Source organism: Erithacus rubecula (genome assembly GCF_903797595.1).
Source record: "Erithacus rubecula genome assembly, chromosome: 5".
NCBI lineage: Eukaryota > Metazoa > Chordata > Aves > Passeriformes > Muscicapidae > Erithacus > Erithacus rubecula.
Window position 1 is genome coordinate 47,823,382 of NC_136687.1, and position 21,891 is coordinate 47,845,272.

The 21,891-nt window shown below is 38.4% G+C and overlaps 1 protein-coding gene across 1 annotated transcript in view; it reads left to right on the forward strand.

Moving 5' to 3' along the window:
- Positions 1 to 21,891, forward strand: part of PPP3CA (protein phosphatase 3 catalytic subunit alpha) — a 168,793-nt gene that overhangs the window by 64,207 nt on the left and 82,695 nt on the right. Inside the window, exon 2 of the mRNA XM_079307087.1 lies at positions 4,471 to 4,671. Within this exon, the coding sequence (XP_079163213.1) occupies positions 4,471 to 4,671 (201 nt within the window). The remainder of the gene's footprint in view (positions 1 to 4,470; positions 4,672 to 21,891) is intronic.

The following is a 21,891-nucleotide window of genomic DNA, read 5'->3' on the forward strand; positions in this document are numbered from 1 at the left end:
TTTGGCTCTTCGGCTGTCATATAAATAGCTGGATTTTTTTTTATCAGGTGTAGACGTATTTTCCTGCCAAGTATACAAAAAGCTAATAAGAACTTGCACATGTTATGAATGCTGTAGTACAAAATTTTATATTGAAATGAAATTTTGTATTCTGAGAAACTCACCCTTCTTTATGGCAGTCCTAAAAAATACCTGCTAAGGAAGTAATGTGAAGGGTAAAAAAGAGATTGCAGTGATTCAGTGTGTTTGAATGATTGAATCTGTCTCCAGAAAACTTGTGTATGGAGATGAAAGCATTATCCATGTGGTGCCTGAGGAAATGTGTCGAGGAGGGATGTTTGTCACATGAGAACTCTCTGTCTTGCATGGCTGAACATCTTTGGCAGTGTCCTTTCCTTTTTCCACTCCTTTGGTGAGTGCTGCATCGCCTGGGGTTTTCACTCTGTTCCCGTTTAGCAGCTGTGGATGGCAGTGAATCATCATCTTGTTTCAGTCTTTCACCTGAATTAAGTAGAGTTCTTGAAAAAAAAAAATTCAGCATTCCTTCCCCTGAGATTCATAGAAACCAAGCAAGCCAGAAGGTCATAGGCAACTGTACAGTAATTTGGTCATGTTAAACTAATGTTTTTAGGTTGAAAAGTTGATTTTTGGGTACTTGGTTGTGTTGCTGCATAGATTGTAAGACCTGGTATGGAGAAGAAATGCAGAACTCTGATTAAATAGTAAAAACTCTACTATGGGTGTTATTGGTCAGCAAGAGTTCTCAAGATTATGCTATATATTCAAACACATTATAAAATGGGTGTAGATTTTCAAAGTCAGACTGCAGAACCTGTTAGTTAACTATTAAAAATGTTCCTGTCTTTAAAAAATACAATTTTGTTGGAGTTTTTGAGATTATTTTTATCATTGTTTTAGGAAACCTGTATGCATACTGAGTCTGAAGGTTATGAGGAAGTAGATGTAAAAAACCCAAAGTTGCAGAATGACCTTTTACTTTTTTTTCCACCTATGGCGTAAGTGTCAATGTGTTTAATAACTTGTGCTCTAGGCACTGCTGTAGTGCAAAGTTTTCTCAAAATGCAGAATTGCAGGTTGCTGTTAGACAAATGCAGTGTATTGGGTTATTGAGATCTTAGCAGTTATTGGTGTGTTTTCCTTAAAAGTAAAAAGGCAGACATTTATTTGTCATAAAAGTATGGTGTGCTATAAACATAGTTATGTACAGCCTTACAGCATAAGTTATATAAAATTATAGAAGAAGCATACAGAGGGAGATAATTTGGGAACTTGAATATTGATGAAAGAGTTTTTCTTATGGACAGCCTCCTCTGAGATTATTAATTTAGTGTACAGCTTCATTTTAAAATGAATAATATATAAACAAAATAATGCTTGCTTTGCCACATGCTTGTATTTTATTTATGCCTGCACACATGGTCCACTCTAATTAAGCAGAGCTCTTTATGGTTTATTTATTTGTTCCAGAGCGGCTGCTTAATATTTGAGAGAAACAGTAATGATGTCTGACCTTTGCAGTGGCTGTGTTAACGATGAGATGGGTTTTGCAGGAGCCTGCAACAACAGTAAAAGAACAGGTTGATCTTTTCCTCCATTTGCTGGAACATGCTCTAGAGACCTGAAAGCACAAGTGGAAAAATCCCCACTAGTAAGTGGTTAAAGAGTATTTTCTTGTGTTTTTGGGTCTCAGGAGAATGTTACAGACAGGCTGAGGTCAAGGGTTTAAAACTTTGTTTCTTTGCATTTGATTGTAGTCCCTGTTTTATGACCAAATCACAAGGGTAGTATTTTACTTGGTGGACAGCTGTTTTTTATGCCAATATAAAGAAAGTAATGTAAATGAGGTGGACACCAGTCCAGGTCTTTAGTTTTACAGAGTATGGTTAGGCATGCATGAGTTGTGTGGTGGTCTTGTAGTGAGATTTGCATATACGTAGCTGCATGTTTTATTGCCTTTCCCCTTGTAATGGCCTTTGTTTAATACACATTCCTGCCTGTTTTTAGAAAAACATCCTCTGGGCCTGTGCCACGGTGAGGAGCTCAATGCTGGCAGTTCAGTCCCCCACTCCTTCCTCTTCCTGCCTTACTCTGGTGGCCTCCTCTCCCAGTTCCATGCTCGTTCTCATTGTGTATTCTGTGTGCACAGTCTGATGAGATTCTAGGCTTTATTTCTGATAAGAGTCAAGTTTATTGCATTTGTTGGCATTTACTTATATATGCTAATAGGTTTAAAAATGCAGAAAAAGAAAAAAAAGAATGGAGAAATAGATGGATACCTGTGTATTCAGATGGTAACATTGCTCTCTATAAAGCAATGAAAGCTACATGTTTGTTGTATTTATAAGAAGATTTTGGTTGATACAGGTATTTTCAGGTGTTATTAGTAAAAATGATGTTTGACTGACTTCTGCGTGGATTTCTTATGACATTATTCTGTGGAAGCTCTGTGTATGTGTACATTCAAAGTTAATATTCTCATAATGGAAGATACAGTTTGTGGTCTATTCAGTCACTCATGTTTTTGCTAATTAATTATGAATCATCTACTGGAACAGTATCTCTTTTTCCTTAGTTAGATATGGGTATATCTTTGAGCTCTGCCTGCAGAACTCTTATAGTGCTGCAGCATATGTAATTTTTTTTCTGTATCAGTAGGTTTTATGTCATAGCTTTTGTTTCCTATAGTCATTGCATCTGTGTTTTTCTCTGTATAAGTGTAAACATTTGCTTTCAGCATACAGGCATATATGGTAGTTACCTCAAAATACTTGTGCATTATCATGCCTTTGGGGGGGAATAGTGGCCTTTCCCTTGCTAAGGAGTGCAAGCTAATGGTATGTGCTTCTTCCAGCCAAAGTGATTGCAGATCTGTACTAACTTTTCCCTTTCCTCTTTTCTCCATGCTGGAAATGCAGGATCATTAGGACTAGGTAGCCTTCCAGGGTTTTGTATTTGTAAAAAGAGGATGGAGGCTTGGAAAACTGCTGAGCTATCATTCACCTTCAATTTTTTAGAAAAGATTATTATTTTTCTGTGTTGCATAATAAATTGTTTATTTCATTAATTTTCACCTCTTCCCCTTTTTGCCCCATGTTTGTCTGAGAGCAGTCAGGCTTCAGTGTATTTCAGGTACCCACATTCTACCAGATTATTTCAGTAGATGGACTGCTGGAGCAGCAAAAAGTAAAAAAAATTGCGTTTTTTGAAGCTGTTTGTGTTAGAAATGTCAGTGGAAAATAACTGCATAAAGTGAAAATTTTTATGTTCTGTTCTGTTACTTCTGGTAGTGTAAGAGAAGAGTGTTTGGTTTGAATTTTGTATGATGAGTGGGAGTTACAAGTTTTTGAAGTCTGCTGATGGTGAAATTAGGAGGAAACTGAAGCTAATAGATATATTGATCTGGCCTGTTTGGGTTTTGTATCTTGTGATGGGGCAAAGAGGCCGGTAAGACATTCCACAGGGGACCAGAGGCCATTTGGCAGGGACAGGGTTGCACTGCAGATGTGACCAGCTGAAACCGGCCCTGCAGCCACCTCCTGTCCCTGCTTGGAGCTCTGGAACAACCTGACCCTCCTGCAGCTGTGGCAGGGATCAGAAAAATACCCTGTGGCTGGTGCCACTCTGGCTGAACTGCGAGGGAAAGGAGGTTAAGCTGGGATAATGTTCCAGCCTCATCCTGGCAGCTGACACATCACCTCTGAGCCTTCTTGCTGCAGCTGACTCCAGGAGAGCAGGAACATACGAGTTGATGCCTCTGACCTTATGTGAGGACAGTATGCAACTTGCTGGTTGCTGCCATGTTGCCAGGACAACCTTCATATTTATCCATTTATTTCCAACTTCGGTCGGATATGTTCTCTGCCCTGCCTGTGCTGGAATGGTCTATTCAGCACTGCTGGGTTTCAGATCTATCTTGTATAGAAAACTATTACTTACACATGGAAAACATTTTACATTCTCTCTACCTAAAGTCAGTAGAGAGAGCTCTTGGATTTAGACTTTTAATTGGAGTGTATCTATGTATGTCTATGGACAGATATTAAATGTAGCACTTGTTTGTGCATTTTATGTGTTAATGGAAGGGGTATGAATGTTCTCAGTTCTACCAGAGCAGTTTAAGCTCTGTTCTCTCCTTTCCCTGACGTTCCCATGTCTTTTGGAGGATATGCTTGAATGTATGGACCTGTAATTATGGCCTAAATACTGCTCTCAGTTTTTTTATAAGCATGATGAATTACTTCTTCCATGTGTGAGTAACATATCTTGCCAAATGCTTCTCCTTTAATGGTATCTTTGGGAATCTACATACAGTTTAAACCACAAATTGTAAGAGGCAGTAGAAAATCTTTGGTAACATTGTTTTGCATCAGAGATGTGTTTTGAAATGTGTCAGTAATAGACGCTTTTCTGTTAACAGTGACCACATATTTTTTGGTTTTTTCCATCTAGCTGTCCCATTTCCTCCAAGCCACCGTCTCACAGCTAAGGAAGTGTTTGATAACGATGGAAAACCTCGTGTGGATATCTTAAAGGCACACCTCATGAAAGAAGGGAGACTGGAAGAGAGTGTCGCTTTGAGAATAATAACAGAGGGAGCTTCAATTCTCCGCCAGGAAAAAAATTTGCTGGACATAGATGCACCTGTCACAGGTTAGTGTGGAGTTTATGGTGATGGAACATGTTTAGTAATGCATTAGTGTATGTGGCTTCCTAAGGCACTGAAAAGCAGCTTGAAAATCAGTTGTTCTCTCCAAGACTTGATATGCTCTTTGACTGCTACTGCTGGATAATGGAGGCCATCAAGCAGCTTGTAGTTTAAAAGAAAGGGCTCTGCTGAGCCCTTTCTGTTTCTAAGGCAGAGAATATTTTTAGTCTTTAAGGGAAAATTAGAACTAGTTTCTGAAACTTGAAAAGTTAGCTGGCCTTTTTCACCAAGTATTAATTCTGTAATTTTATAAATGTTATTTGTCATGTTAGGGCTGTTCACACATACAGACAGCACTGGGCTTTGGATGTCATAAAGTTCAACAAGGCCAAATGTAAGGACCTGTACATGGCTTGGGGCAATCCCAAGCACAAATAAGGACTGGGCAGAAAATGGACTGAGAGCAGAGGTGCTGAGAAGGACTTGGGAATGTTGATGGACGAGAAGCTCAATGTGCCTCAGCAATTTGCACTTGCAGCCCAGAAAGCCAGCTGTGTCCAGGGCTGTACCAAAAGCAACATGGGCAGCAGAGCAAGGGAAGGGTTTCTGCCCCTCTGCACTGGTGAGGACACCCCTCCTGGACTGCTGCATCTAGATCTGGGGCTCCTGGCATAAGGAGACAGCTGAGAGATCTGGGGCTGTGTAGCCTGGAGAAGAAAAGGCCTCGGTGAGATCATACAGCACCTTCCAGTTACCTGAAAGGGGCCTGCAGGAAAGAGGGAATTCTTACCAAAACATGTAGTGACAAGGCAAGGGGAATGTCCTCAAACTGATAGATGGTGGATTTAGATGAGATATTAGGAAGAAATTCTTTCATACAAGGATGGTGAGGCACAGGTTGCCCAGAGAAGCTGTGGGTGCTCCATCCCTGGAAGTGTTCAAGGCCAGGCTGGATGGGGCTTTGAGCAACATGGTTCAGTGGGACTTGCCCTGCCCATGATAGAGGGGTTGGAACTAGATATTTAAGGTCTCTTCCAACCCTAACTGTTCTGTGATAGTGTGGAATTTTAATTGGATGCTAAGGGAAATAAGAAGTGCAGAAAAAAAATCAGCAGTTTGTGTTGCCTGGAGGATTAATGAATTGTGCCAGTTGCAGAGCCCATCCTGCCCTTGACTATCAAACACTACCACCCACTCATTAATCCTCAGGAAATGCCTTATTTTTGAATTTCCTTCTCTAATTGTCTCCTGCCTCTGCTGGTATTCTGAATGTATAAAAGCATTTGCTTGCTCTGATGTGTCTCCTCCCATATTTTATTGTTGTTGTTGGATATTAATGCATTTTTGACAACTAATTGATCTGTGGCACAGATACTAGCTGGGGGGAAAAGATACCTAATTCTAGCCAGTTTAAAATATGAAGCCAAACTATAAAACTTGGTTTAAAAAGTTAGGTCCTTTTGTCATTTTGTTTCTTAGGGCCCCTGATAAAAGTACATGAAATAGCCATTTGCTGCAGATTAAAGGTTACCAGTTTTTATTAGCAATACTGGTAGCAGTCACCAAAAACTACATAGAAATAATAAAACCTTCATTTTCAGGAAACCTTCTCTGAAAGTGAGTATAGTTTCTGGACTAGAATAATGCACAATTTATTAAACCTCATAATTTTAAAAATTACATCCAACTGGAGGTTTGTAGCTTGACCTGGAGAAGTAATGTGTTTCATTTTTTATATAATAATTACCTTGTCATGCTGCTGTACAGTTCTGATGGAAAAGATGTCAATCATGTTGCAGTTAATGGCTGAGTAAAGAAATCAGTATCAATAAAAGGATCCTTAGTTGAATGAGAATAAAGTTCTGCACATATTTTTTTTGACACTTCAGGATAAATACAAGTTGTAGAGGTGCAGTACCTTTGTCCATACCTGAGTGGCAGACACAAAAAATTCTACCTTTTTATGGAATTTTACTTTAGTGTGATATTTACTTTTTTAAATTCCATTGAGAGATGTAGACTATAGGAGTACAACTCTGGTGTGTTGTGTCCCAGCTGATCTCCATAAACCTATATTTGATGTTCTCTCTCTCTATCTTAAATTTTTTTTCTTAAATGCATTTGAAAGTGTTGGAATTGTATTTTGGGGATTAATCTCCTGAAGTTTACCCCACTGTATAACACTGGTGTAATATAAGTCTTTGATTCTTTTTTCAGTTAAGCCTACACCTTTCTTTGTTCCTGCTTTTGAAATTATTCTCATGCAGTGATTGTGATACTGCAGCATTCTTCAGGGTGGTTGGTGGCTGCTTTCTTTTAAGCCAGCATAGGAAAGCTGAGCTCCTGATGTGTGTTAGCAGGGTAGCTGAGAGGTGCTAATCTTCTGTATGAACAAACATGAAAGCTGTAGTTATGAAAGTGATCATCAAAAGAAGGAAGAACTTAAATTGTGAGGGGGAGGTTGAGAAAGCTTGTGAGGCATGTTGTTGTGGGCCTGACAATTTTCTCTGTATGAGTAGTATGACAGCAGGTGACTGGATAAAGAGAATATCAATTGACTGATGATGTAGTGGAAGTACCAGGTATACAGGCAGTCAGGAAATAGCTGTGCAGTAGAGGAAAGCTTTTTTCAAACATGAGGAAGAACAAACAAAACCACAGATAGAGTGGATAAGAAAATAAATTTTAGGTTTCATACAAGAGAAGCAGTCTTGTTGAAGAATGACAGTCATAAACCACTAATATGGGATTCTTCGTGGGAGAGGCATTCATCTTTTAGAAATATATTCCTATCGTTGGTTTATAAGATGGGGATCATCAAAAAGAAGAAAAATAGAGAAGTGTAACTGTAGAAGTAATAGCATTCTGGATTATTAGAGTGATATACTTGATAAATGGTAAAGAATACGAAAAGTTGTTTATTAAAGCCTTGTGCAACTGTCCAGTAATTTGAAATTTCACTTTTGTTTGTTTAAGGGGTAATAAAATTGTCCTCAGAAGAAGTAGAGTTCTGTTTATAAGTAAAGTCATGTGCAATGAAGTGGGTACACACAAAGCCTGAATTTGAGTGAGGAAATGATAATTGGTGCGAGTCATGCAAAGAGCCTTAATGTAAAATGCACAATCAATTATTTTGCATTTATTTATAAAACTGACTTTGTGTCTGTGGTTAGCTGGAACCATCAATGTGATTGCCATTTGAATTAGTGCATTTTATTTTCGAATTTGGCAGGGTTATAAACCTTTTGAAGTATTCCTGATGAGCCATTTGTGAGCGTAGCTCAAATTCTCATGGTTTGCTCCACGCATGCAGAGTTCACTGCAGGTCTGGCTTACAGACACAGTGAGCTGCTCCTGCAGTTACCCTGGGCTGCTGCTGCTCACTGGGTAGCACTATGAACAGAGCCTGAAATAAGAGACTCCAGGTGCTCTGCTGTCAGGACTCTTCTTGCATCTGGGAAGTGTTGAGGCAGTGTTGTCTTGACTAACTTCATCTGTAACCTCTTCACTTAGAGAAATGCAAACTTCATTTGAAGCTTTTGTGTTGAATGGGGTTGATCTACCACTAGACTACAAGTATTCAGTGGAAAGATGGCTTTATGGCAGCCTTAGAATTTCCAGTCCTGTATTATGTTTGCAACAGTTTAATGACACATGAAGAAATTGGCTCATTTTTAATGTTTGGGGTTTTTTTTCCAGAATGCTAAGGAAGTATTTCTCTGAACCACTCTGATGGCAATATTTACTAAAGTCACACTCCAAAGTACATTTGGGAATGCCAGATTTATAATTGACTGGGTTGCCTTTATTACAGGGGTTCATTACTATACAGAGAAATTTTGGGCAAGTGATATACACTGCCCTTTCTTTGCATGGTGACTGCCTGCATGGTTTTATGGGCTCTCACTTCCAAATCTAAAATATGCTGCTTGGATACTGACCATTCTTAACTGCATGCCAAGCATGTGTCCATTTGACTTCAGTGCATGGATGACTTTAATGTATAGCTCCTTATAAATGACATACATAACTACAAGATAGACCTAGAACTGTAAAGTAACATATTTATCTAATATCTATCATTGCATATCTTTGCTTGTACCTTTTAGATTTTTTTCCTTGAGGATATTGTTAGATTTACAGATACTGAATGAAGATAGTATGATATCTCTTGCACATATGACTGCACAAGTGAATAAGCTTGTAAGATGTATGTTGGTGCTTTTAGATAAGTCTTTTTTCCTTGTTGATAGCTATTTTAAAAGTAATTGCCATGCACTTTTTTCCTTGTCAGATTTGGCATATCTCATTTTTTGTGCTCAGTGTGCAGTCCTTTTATCTAGTTCTGCCCATCAATACTAACAGGAGTGTCTTCCAGTAAACTAAGAACACGAAAACCTAACTCATGCATGTCTTTATAAAACTGTGCTTTTTACTGTGTGTACTGAAATGTAATGTCTGAATATGATGGAGGCAGCTGTCTGTGTGCAGATGTTCTCAGCTCTGTTTGTGTGACTGCCCCCCCAGCAGTGTCCTTTCAGTGGTTTCTGGCTTGGTGGCTGTAGCCAGGCTATGTGCAGGCATAGGGCCCAGCATCTGTTACTCCTTCATTTAGAAAGAATGTAAAATAGGTGAAAATGGCATATACTTATGTTCTCAACCTTCACATGCTTCGTTGAGGAAGTTCTGACTCTGTGCTAGCCGTGTGCAAAGCTTTCTGAACTGCCAGGTGCATGCAGCTTGGTAGACAAAGAGAGGAGAGCATTGGGAGACAGAAAAAAAAAAAAAAATCTTATTCTTGTAGTGTAGAAAGTGTCTCAGTCTCTGCAGAACTCCTTGGCCATACTGTTTTCCTCTGCTAGTCCTGTTTTTTGCAGCTTCTGTGTTTATGGCTGTGGTAGGTGCAAGGAAGCCACTGTTCTTTTCAGAGCCTTCCATGCTATTCCCTTTGCATCACATAATCTAAGGTAAGGTGTTTGTATCCTGTAGATTTGGAAGTACTAACCTTGTGCATGCTAAAGGGAAATACACCCACTTGCAGTATTTTTGCAGTGTCTTTGGGTAAAAAATTCCACTGGCTTGGTTGATGCCACAGTGTTATGGAGATCCCACTTAAATACTTGAATTGCTTGTAATGTTTGTGTCTTCATGCACACACACAGTTTTTGCAATTCAAACTCTAAATTAGTGAGAAGGGAAAGGTTGCAGGCATTTATGGACAAGCCTGTGTGGGAACAACTGTGACAACTTGGGTGACCTTTGGACACTTTTGTGCATTGATAAAAACTACAGGGAAAACCCTTCCCTGCCAGCATGAGCCTTTATGATCTCTGAGGCTTCCACATATTCTCTGAGTGTATTATTCCATGGAATGCTAGGGTGTCCTGGGCCTGAAATTTTCTTCATGTTCCGCATGTTTGCCTAGTTTCTCTTATTTGGTAGCGTGAAATAATATTATATATTAATAAGAAATAATAATAGTGAAATAATATTAGTAGGTTGCTAGCACTGTGCAAGCTAAAACTTGGTAAACATCAAGAATTTCTAGCTAAAGTGATCAATCTTAAGATGAGTTAATAAAAATATGCCCACATTATAGTAAAATAGAGTAGTATTTAAAATCACATTGAATTGTAGCATGCACATGAATGATCTGATCCAATCTGAGAGTCAAACTAAACCAATTCTTTCTGACTTTTACCTCTGAAGCTGTTTAAGGTAAAATTTCTGCATGGAAAGTAAACAAGGTTGCTTATTAGAGACCTGCAGATATTGTTAGATCTATCCATATTTGCACAGCAAAGTTTGTTTCAAATTAACAGTTCAGTGAAAGTAATTATAGTTTAAATTTCTTTATTTCATGCCTAGAGTTAAACCCTATGTGCTGTGATCACTGTTGAAGAAACTATTGAATTCCCAGGACATGTATAACTAAAATATTTACATATGTGCTATGAAAAAAAAAATCACATACGTGATCAAATTGTAAAGTGTTTCTGAATGGCTGGTGTCTTCAGACACACAAGTCTTAAAACTTAATTGCTGGTTTGAAGTCTAGATGTCTGAGGGTAAGAATTATATTTTCCTTTCTTTGCCATAAGACATTCAGTATAGTTATCTTTGAAAAGCATCTTTAATTTTGTTTGTGGTACTAAGAGTTGAGTGTGTGATGGGGTCCACCCTCAGAACAGGATGCTGGTTACAGTACAACATTTCCTTCTGTATCTTGGAGATGCATGAGAGTTGCAAATGTGCCTGGTATATCAGTTTGAGTTGCTGTGTTACCAGTAACACCTGAGACCTGGACACGTTTCTGCAAATTAGTCTCACTCTCACTCATGATTTAGTGGCTTGCTGCTAATTCTCCTTCATCATAGGAAAGTGAACTTTGCCTGGAGTGAGGTAAATGTTTAAAGTGAACTTTGACTGTTTCTTTCTTAATATCCATTCTCAATCTCATTTGCATAGATGAGATTTCAGCAGAACAGGTTGGAACTGGGAAGTGGAGGAAAAGGAAAGTATTTATAGCACCACCTACTCTTGTCTCCGTCTTGAAAACAAATGGTAGTCCAGTTGTTTTTGCATGCTTTCGCTATATAAGGCAGATATGCTTTCTCAAATTAATTAGACTTTTTGCAGAAATGTTTGCCATGATTTTTTAAAATGTTAGATATCCTCTTTTCTCAATGTAGCATAAACACAGTTTGCTGTTGCAACAGTTATTTTCCATTGCATTATCACTGTTGAATGTTATTAAACTACAGAAAACCTGCATTTAAACTTGTTAAAAATGATTTACCATATTACCAAACATACTGTTGAACAGCTAAAGTGAACTCGATTGGATCCTTTATTTGGGTTGCTGATTAAAACTGACACTACTCCAGCTATTTTTCATGCTTTATTGAGAACTCATAATGCACCCAATCACTTGTGGCTTAAAATCTGGTACTTCTGTAAGAAGGTGAAGATGTAAAGCTGTATATATTCAGATTTTTTTAATCTGTTGCTTCACTAAGTGCTTCTGTTGGTTCCAGATATAGATGGAAATATGCCTGCCTGCATCCCTGGTAGAACAAAGCAATTGTGTCTTGTAGATTAATTGAGCTGCTTCAGCCATTAGCATCTGACATTTTGGCAGAGCTGATGTTTTCTAGTAGCAGCTGCTGAAATCTATCATTATTGCCAAGACAGTAGATACTACTGATGGTATTCTTTACAACTACCTCACTTGTTCTTAAAAATGATCTATGGTTCCCTTTATTTGGTGCAAAACCTGTAGTCAAATAAGCCAAACTGAAATTGTGGAATCTGAGATTCCCTTCAGATATGGAACTTAATTTGATGCTGTGAAATGGAAGATCAAATATATTTTGAGCTTCAAGTCAGCACAGAAATTGCATTGATTAAAAAAATAACCACCAGCAAAAATACAGAAACAACTGCTTGCAAATACCTAAGCCTTTAGGACTTTGTTCTTGCCATCTTTTATTTAGCATGTGGGTGGTTCATCATGTAAATACTGACAGCTCAGTATAGCACATTAGCATTTCTTCCAGGGCTATTCCAAGCAGACTGAGTACATCATGGCAGTGCTGTTTTTTATAGCTTCTCAAATATTTTTCTGAAACTTGGAAATCAGGGATTTTAGTTGCTTTACAGTTTTGTAGTCAGTGGCACACTTGAGTTAGAACTGGGTCTTTAACACTTGAGTTCTTTTTTGAAAATAACCATGATGTTTGTACTTTGTCATCCTCATTAAGAAGAGAGAACCTTTGTTCTTGCCTTTTGTGTTCCCTTAGCTTTGCCCAGTTACTTCTCCTTTTGATTCTCACCATGGTTAATTTAACTCAATCTTAGGATCACTGCTGTAACCACAGCCACCCATGTTCCTCCTTCCATCCATTTTGAATGGAGGAGCTACTGAAATGAGTAAGAACTATAAGGAGGCAGAGGGAAATTCCAGCTTGTGTTTGCTTTTCCCCTTGGAAAATAAAAAATCTACAGTCACAGGCAAACGAACCAGAGTTCCCCATTTTGTTTGAATGTGAAATAATTAGTCATGATTTATATGAGGGTGAGACTGAAAGGGGGATTGATTTGGTCTTAATCACACTGTACCTGTAACAGCTGTAGAGTGGCTGCAGTGCAGAAATCAAGAAAAGGAGTCAGAGGAGTGTGAGGGGGTGGGCTAATAGCAAGTCAGAGACGAGCAACGTTTTGTGTCAGCTGATGGTTGCTGTTGGAGGTACCACTGTGTTCATCTGATTTGGGAATCCCTGTGCAGAGGTGTGCCTCTGTTGTTCAGTCTGGTTGTGCATTTGGAGCTAACACCAGCTGTTTCTTGCCTTCATCTTTGTCCTATTTTTGTGTGTCTAACCTTTCACCAAAACCTGCTGAGAAGCACAGGCAAGTGCAAAGGAGATAACTAATAGGTTCCTTCTTAAAGAGATACTATAAACATACCTGTCATCACTTAGAGCATAAATCAGAGAACATTAGAAGCTGTAATTGATACTTACAGAAGGACATTATTCTAGGGTGGATGGTTCTTCTGCTTCCTCCTGCCTTTACATACTTCTGTGTTAGCATTTGAATTATTCTAAGAAATACTGCCAGAGCTGAGACAGAGGCTTTCTCTATTTGATTTTCTGCATTTGGTCTAGAGAAAACATTTCTAGAATAATTTCCAGTTGTATATAGTACCCTCTGTGAAGATACTGCCTTTTTAAATGAGAAAGAGAGCTGCTATAGTTACAAATATTTCAATTTGTTATTTTAAAGTGTTCTTTACAGCTTGAAAAGTCCATGATCTCCAAATAAATGTATGAGTTAGGAAGATCAGTTTTGCTGAACAGGAGCATCTTTTCAATCTGCAGTTGATTCCAGAAAGTCTTGGGAAGTGTCACAGGGTATTCTGGCAGTAATATACATGATTTGTATTGGTAGTGTGTCAAGTGTGTCACATTTTGTTTTGACATAGGGGTCATGCTGTGCATCTTTTAGAACATTAAAACATGAAATGATGAATTACAAATTATTTCTTGGTGTTATCTCTGCATTGAGTGTGTATTCTCCTGCTTCTCTCTTTTCTTAGCTTAGGGCATCTGAATCTAGTTGAAATTCATGTATTGATACCACTTGGGGTGCTGATTGCTTTCTGGTAAATGTTCTTGATAAGTGAGTAGGATCTTCTCGTCCACTAAAGAAGATTCAGCACAAATTGAATTTTCAAGAGGACTCTATGCCTTATGCCATTTTGTCTTTGCCTTCCTTTATTGCATATTGAGCTTAGCAGTTATGTAGAACCTTGTGGATTGCTTGGCTTAAGTCAGTGTTGTTCCTTCCTGTGAGATTTTCATAGATCTATGTCATCTTTAAGCAGGCAACCCAAGGGCAAATGGCAAAGAGCTGAGCTCCAGTTTCAGAGACTTTGTGTGAGTCAAAAACAGCCATGGTGCTCAGCACAAGGGAAGGTGCTGTGGAGAATCCTTCTTGCTCATTTGGTGTACTGGCATTGCTGATTTCAGATGGTACTTCTGAAAGTTGCCATGTTGAATTTTTAGCAGTCATTCTTATGCGTTTTCTCACTCCAGATTTAATTCTGCAAAAAGTTTTACCTTTACAAGTGGAAAACACCACAAAAGTATTGCTTAAATCAGAATAGGTTGAATTTAGATGTCAAAATGAATGGCTTGTGAGAGTTCATTTCATGAATTTATTCATCCAAACAAAAAATTCTTCTGAATAATCAAGGAGATAAAATTCAGTGAACTGTGTCAGATTTATTCTTGATCAACCTGTATTAAGAAAGAACACTTAAATGTATAATTTAAAAAAACATGAGGAAAACAACACATAATACATTTCAGTTCATTTTTTATGTGTGTCCTCCTTTGTGCCCCCTGTCCTTACAGGTCAAGAACTTAGTGTGGCAATGGGGGTTGGGGACATTGCTGGTGGCCATAGAAATGAATCCTGTGACTTCAGCTGTTGACAAAGTGGCAGAACACTTTCATTTGCTTTCTGCTTGGCTTGATTCCTGTCACAGGCAATAGCTGGAGTTGTCTAGAGTAATAAATTATGAAAGCTAATGTAGCTTCTTTGTTCCACTTCATTTCCTTTGGTTCTCATCAGACTTTAAGAGGGAGAAATAGAACTAGCCTCAGTGCAGGGTGCACAACTGAAAGTATAGAGAGGAAGACCTAAGAGATCAGCCTGCATACATAAAACTAAGTTATATTTTTTTCCTCAGACAATCCAAAAAACTTGAGTTGAAAGGGTGAAACTCCTTTGATGAGAAAATCATGTTTAGATTCTAAAGAAATAAGAAAATATTTGTCTCTAAAAGGCAGTTAATTAGCAATACCAGGAAAAACCAAAGATTGCACTTTAAAGGAGAAGAGCATGGTAAAAGTTTTGAGGTGAGACTCAGTTGCTCTCTAAGCATAATAAAGCAAGCATTGTTATAGATGTGGGTGTGGTTATATTTGTTACATACATATATATACATCTACATATTTGTTATATAATGATTGATAGCAGCAGATTAAGAATAGCCTTGTAGTCTGCTGTTTCTTGTAGAATTACTTGGAGTTAGGGGTAGTATTTTGTTTGTTTTGCTTTCATTAAGGTATCTGCTGAGGGAAATAGATTGTTACTGTAAAATTAGAGAGACATCATTAAGGAGATGTATGGGGAGAAGTCATCAAGCATGGTGCAGAATACTGCTATGAGTCCCAGAATCCTTGTTGAGGGAACACATGTATCCTCAGTAAAATGATGATTTTAGCAATGAAAAACGACTTTCAGACTATTGATGCCAATCTAGGTCTTCACTAGTGCTTCTGCTTTTTCTGTCTAGAAGCTTGAGGCTTCAGAATATCAAGGCTCTTATCAAATGCAAGATCTCCTCTTGAAGGCATGATCTTAAAATGTAACTGGTTGAAGATGCCATCTGGTGGCATGTGCTCTTGGTGTCTCTGGATGCTTCCTGATGCACCTGCCATCAATGCCATGTAGTCTTCAATATGCAAGAGAGGAAGAGTAACCACAGAGATAAGGCCAGAGCACAGTGGTCTCCAGCTGTTGCTAGGGGAACAGCCTGGAAGACAACCACAACTGTAGGAGAGCAGATAAGTATAAGCAATTAATGGAAGTCAGCCTTTTACTTTGAACCCTCATTTTCTAAGTAAGTATATGGGAAAAATTTCAGGTTATCTTATTTGGGAAGGCAGTGAAGAATGAACTGGTTTCTGTTGGATTGAGGCATCATTGAAATAATGAAGATATGAAGCCTTTGCTTGCTGCAGATTTTTATAGTAGAAGGAAATTGTGTTTCAACTGCGTAAACAAAGCTTGGGGGCTGTGTGTGTGTGTGTGTGCTCTAAAACCTCAAGGTCTGTATATTCTTTTATCTTTAAGAATATCTGGAATGTGAATATCACATTTCCTAGTTTTTCAGTAAAACTTTTTTCTTTGAGGAGAGCTTTTCAGGTCTAACATTAATTGAATGAGGAAAGGTTAAAACTTTATAGCAGTAGCAGTTATTCACTGTGCTGTTGAAGCTAGGTTACTTACTTTAGCTAGTTTAAACAAAATCAAAGCATTAGTCTGCCAAAAGACATCTATCTTCTCATAACATTTGCAGGTTCTTTGGTGCTTCATTCATCACACTCTTTCCCTAGGCACCAGTGATCTGCTCTCCAGACTGCAGCTTTTTCAGCATTGGTTTTATTCGGTGATGAATATAATGCTATTTTTGTTTTATTCTTACCACAATAAGCCCTTTTCTTAGGATAATTTAGGTTGACCAATACCTTTGAAAATCACTTTGTGCTGCCTCTTGTTCAAAACAGGGCCAGGTTCAAAGGTAGATAAGAGTAAATTCTGCCATTTCTTCTCCTAACTAATCCATCTTCATCTTTCCAATTTACACACATTCATCCTTCCCTCGTAACACGATGTTTCTGAACAGACCTCCTGCTGTTCCAACTGTGTTCTGAGGGAGGTTAACTCCTCTCAAGAGCTGTCGTATTCTTCAAGCATCACGACTGTCCCTCATGACTATGCTTCTTACTGTCTGTCCCTGTTTTATCAATTATCCATATTGTCTCTTTTGCTCCAAGAACCCCAGTGACTCATCCAAGCTGAGACGGTTTCATTCTAAACCTCAGAAACATTTCTTGGATTCTTCATAGAAGAAGGGCCATATGCATTTCCTTTTACCTTGGTGATTTTGTACTTGAAAGTACTTGAAAAATCTGGCCTTGCAAGAGTCCTTGTCTGAGCACTATGTCTCTTCTCTCAAGACCTTTTGTGTCCTCAGGGGTACCTAGGCACTGAATCTATCTTGCAAAAAATCTGGCTGGTACCTTAATTCCATTCTGAGGTGACACAATTCTCTTAAAACTTTTGGAAGTGAAGTATTTGGTTCAACTCCTATTAGTGATGTAGGGGTATAAAAAAAAGGACTTCCCCAAAGTATCTTATTCACAGGAAAGCATGGAGAAAGTTATTTCAGTAGTAAGAGTGTGTTTCTAGGTGCAGCAATTAAATTCATATTGATGAGGATTTTATGGAAAATACAGATGCTAATGGTTAGAATTTTTTATTTGGTGTATGTTCTGCTGCATTTTACATTTTTTATTGTGAACTAGAAACCTTTTCCAGTAAATAAGTATTTCTATCTAGAGGGTGTATCATATGTGATCTCAAAGCATGGTTGTTGCAGTTGATAAATGTGTTGTGTGGGTGCTGTATCAGTTGTGAGGCTCTGGTGTATTTGCATGCATAGGGGGCATAGTGTAATTAACCATATTAAACTAAATAACACACAGCCTCCCCATTGTTTCTCTTTATGGATGTAATTAGATGCTGAGAGAACTATAGCAGGAAATAGGAACAGTTTCCTCCTGCCACCCCTCAAAACAGGTTTTCAGTTCCAATTAAAATAAATTGCATTTTCAGCCAGAGGAGATTACTCACATGGTATCTATGTCATTTATAAACAGGCATGGAAAGCCTGTTGTAGAAGTAAATATTAGAAAGGAGAAAAAAAAGAATAATTCAGAAAACCTAACCAATAGGAATTCAAAAGCTGATTCTTAGAATTGCTCAGTTAGTTTTCACTGAGAAATTTACCAGAGGTTGAGTAATGGGGCTTGAAAGCATCATCACAAATTTTTGGGTATTAGAGATTTCTGTGTTTTGACACTTTGACTAAAGAGCAAGTTTTCATAGTTTCATATACTTTTAAAAAAAATCCTTTGTCATATGAGACATCTTTTTAGAAGTAACTCTCTGCCCAACTGCTTCAAATTCTGATCCATCAGATGATCCCACTCTGCATTTCTCACTGCTGTGACAATCGAACTTAGAGAACAAACAGAAGAAAGCTCTTCATTATGATGCAGTTAAGTGGAAGGATAGGATTTTTTAATCATTATTTTTGCTGAAATCCCATGTTTTTTATGTCAAAATAAAACAGTTGTTTGGTTTCTTAAGAATCAGTAAGAAATCAGAAGAAGAACCACAAAGTGAAATCATGTGACAGGGGAAAACCCTAGTCTTTTCAGCTATGAAAAGATTTTAAAACTAAGACTATACTTTCATTCTTAATAAACTATGTAAGGGAAACCAGCAATTCACATACTGAATGTTGTCTAATATATGAACTTTTTATACTCTTCCTGAGGATAAAAGGATGGGTAAGGTTGTCCAGGAAAGATTATTTGAGAGATGTGGAATTTTTATTTCTCTAATCTCATCATACAATTCCAGTGACTTGTAAATCTTTTGATAGACATTATGATAAATGATGGCTGTCTTTTTAGCTTAATCACGCAGAAAGTGTTAATACAATCACAGGAAAAACATGTTGTTTCCTGTCCTTTCCTTAATTATTCTGACTGTTTAGGAAGGTTTAAATATCATTGTGAAAAAATAATTACTATATTAATAACATTGGTTTCCACATGTGGAAAGTCTTATTTTCCATGGCTCCTTAATCTGGGTCTCCATGGTACTTGCTGTGTACATTGTTTAAATGCATTAATCAAACTGAGTGGGATGTGGTGTGGGGAAGATTCTTGAATCAAGCAGAGGGGAGCAAGTATGTTTTTTAAATGTCATGCAGGTGTATATTTTTCAGTAGTTTCTTACTCTGCAGATGCAGTCAAGCTGTACAAGTGTGTCTAGCAGAGGAGGATTTTGGCAATGCTAATCCTTGATGGTCTTTTATTGTTACCTGGCCACACTTTATTCTCCATTGCATTAATGCACTTTTGAAGCACTTGGTGCAATGCATTTTAGAGTTCAAATTCAGTAGCCCTTGGTACTTTTTGCACGAGAGAGAACTCCATCCTCCAAAACATAATGTGATCTACAGCCTGGCAAGTACAGTATTTCAATGTTTATGGCTGGTAGACTGTGTCTTGATTTAAGATATAGAAAAGCAAAAAAAAAAAAAAAAAAATCCAACAACTCAGTTTTTTGGATAGAAAAAGCAGAGAGAGAAACTAGCTTGTCAGATTGGGGTTTGGAGCAACCTCACCTTTCTGTGAATTTTCAGAATGGCTTATTTTGTGTTGCTTATTATAAAGATGATAATGAGTTTTGGACTGAAAATCTGAGCTGCATTTGGGAACTGCATGAATCTGCAGTTCATGTCTCTGCAATTGTGTGGTAAACTTCCAAGTAAAAGCATTGCACTGACAATTCAATTGGAAAATTAACAGCACAATGTGGAAAATGGCTCATTCTCCTCCCACTTCTTCCCGATCCTTTCATCTACCAGAGTAGTCTAATTCCTGGCAATCTTCTTATTTTCTGTGCAGTTTTCCACTGTCCTTGATGCTATCGGAAAAAGTGCAGGTCTTAATTGCTTCCTTTTTTGAGATGTATGAAGAGATTGCTCTTCACGCTTTTTTTTTTTTTTTTTGTGTTACATGCTGGTTTTTGGTATTCAGAGTTAAAATGCTGAGACAGTTTTGTAAAACTGGCTGTAGTAGTAAATTCAGCTCATTACATAAGGAAGCTTGTTCTTGTACTGTCAGTGCTGTTAATTTGCCAGCCACATAACTGCAAATACCTTTTGGCTGATACAATCACAGAGTTCTTATAATACCATTATACATAGCGGTATATTGGTATATGGTTGTTTGAAAAGTGCAGACTCAGGCCTGTGGAAGATGTTTCCTCAGCTGAGCAGAACTGGGCATGTAGATTCTCTGTTTTCCTTTCATCCTCCTGAGATGCTGAGCCACTGTAAGTGATCCTTTCCTCCAGCATGGGTGTTGACCTCTCAAGTGCATTTGTGGCCAGCTGGGCTGGCTGAGGCTGTTCCATGGCATGAGCCTGAACTGCCCACTGCACTGGCTGGCCTGTCCCCTGGGGCTGGGGAGCTCCCCTGGGCTCACTCGTGTTCAGCTCTTCCAGCTTGCTAAGCCCACTGTAGTATAAATTGGCAGAAGTCATGTAATTCAGTGTAGTGCCCAGCTTTTTGCTGGTTTAGTACTCTTAAGCAGTTCATTTCACTCGGGGATGTCTGAGACCAGGAGCTGGAGTAAAGGAGCAAGGGGAACTGCAATGGCCAGGAGAGTGATTGACTGCCACTGCCAGTGCCACAGACCCTGAGGCTGAAGTGATGTTTTCTTTTTAGGGGAGTTGAAGGTACTCTGTCATTTCTTTGAAATAAAGTATTTTTCTCTGTGCTTGAGAAAGAATACCTGGTAGTTAGTCTACTAAAGTCAAATGTATAGTCTGGGCATGTAACACTTTTTAAATTTTCCTATGTTATGATAGTGAAATTATAGGAGTAATGCAACTTTTCCTGAAAAAGAAATTAGCTGTAATCCTTAAATTGATACTAAATGGAAACATCATCTCTCTGCTTCCTCAATGCATCTGAACTTGGCTCTTCCCAAATTCTCCTTCAGTTGTCTTCTTCCACATCTCCCTCCTGCACCAGCTAAAAGCAGCCAACCTTCTGTTTCATCTCTCTGCTTGCTCAGTGCATCTGGACTTGGCTCTTGCCACTGTTTCTCTTTGCATCCTCTGGAGGTCCCTTTCTCTCTTGGACACTTCCTTTCCTCAGAAACATGTGGAATCTGTGCAAGTTTTCAGTTTATTTCAGCTGCCCTTTAAATGCTCTGTCTGTGGACTGACATATAGATAATGTAGAACTTCCTCTGAACGTTTTTTAGCTTAGTGAAATTGAGTTGCAGATTTTTGATAGCAGTGTGCCAGTTCTTTATCAGCTTTTGTGGTCCATATGTGATGTTTTTCTGAATGTTTGCAGAGTAATACTAAACTTGCTGTTTGAGTCATCCTGTGTCCAATGAACTGTGACGCTGTTGTCATCAAGGGAAGTTCAGTACAGCATGACGCTTCTTCACTATGATTTCTGTCTGGTAAATATACCAAAATTGTACTTGTGAAATTTTCTCAAAGCATGAAAAGATGGAATATGTTTTCATGTAAATAATTCTCTGTGGAACCAATATGAGGGAGGAGCTTAGTTCAGTTCTAGGCTTGAAGAAAATCAAATAGGTGTGCGTGTATGAGTAGATAGGATACAAAGCTTACACACATTGAGTTTGGTTTCATGCACTTGTCTGTATATGTGCACACATGCTGCACTCTGTCATGGTGAAGCATCAGATAGTGTATCTATGTGACATTTGAAAATTATTTTAAATGGATCTCTTAGAATGGGTCCAGAGGAGGCCATGAAGATGCTCAGAGTGCTGGAGCACCTCTCTTGTGCAGACAGGCTGGGAGAGCTGGGGCTTTTCAGCCCAGAAGAAGAGAAGGCTCTGGGGAGACCTTACAGCAACTTTCAGTACCTGAAGCGGGCTTATAAAAAAAGAGAGGAGTTTTTGTATTGGCATGTTAGGATGAGGAGCAATGATTTTAAACTGAAAGAGGTCAGGTTTAGATTAGGTATTAGGAAGAAATTCTTTGCTCAGAGGATGGTGAGGCATTAGATCAGGTTGTGGAAGTTGTGGATGTCCCATCTAGCAGGGGCTGTCCCTCCCCATGGTAGGGGGACTGGAACCACATGATTCTTGAGGTCCCTTCCAACCCTAGCTATTCTGTGAGTCTGTGATTCTGTGTTTGTGATGTTTATAGAAAATAAGCTGATTTTTTTTTTTCTTCAAAAGAAACAACACTGCATGTGCCAGTGCGCAAAATTATGGTGTGTATTGCAGTTGTGTTTATTA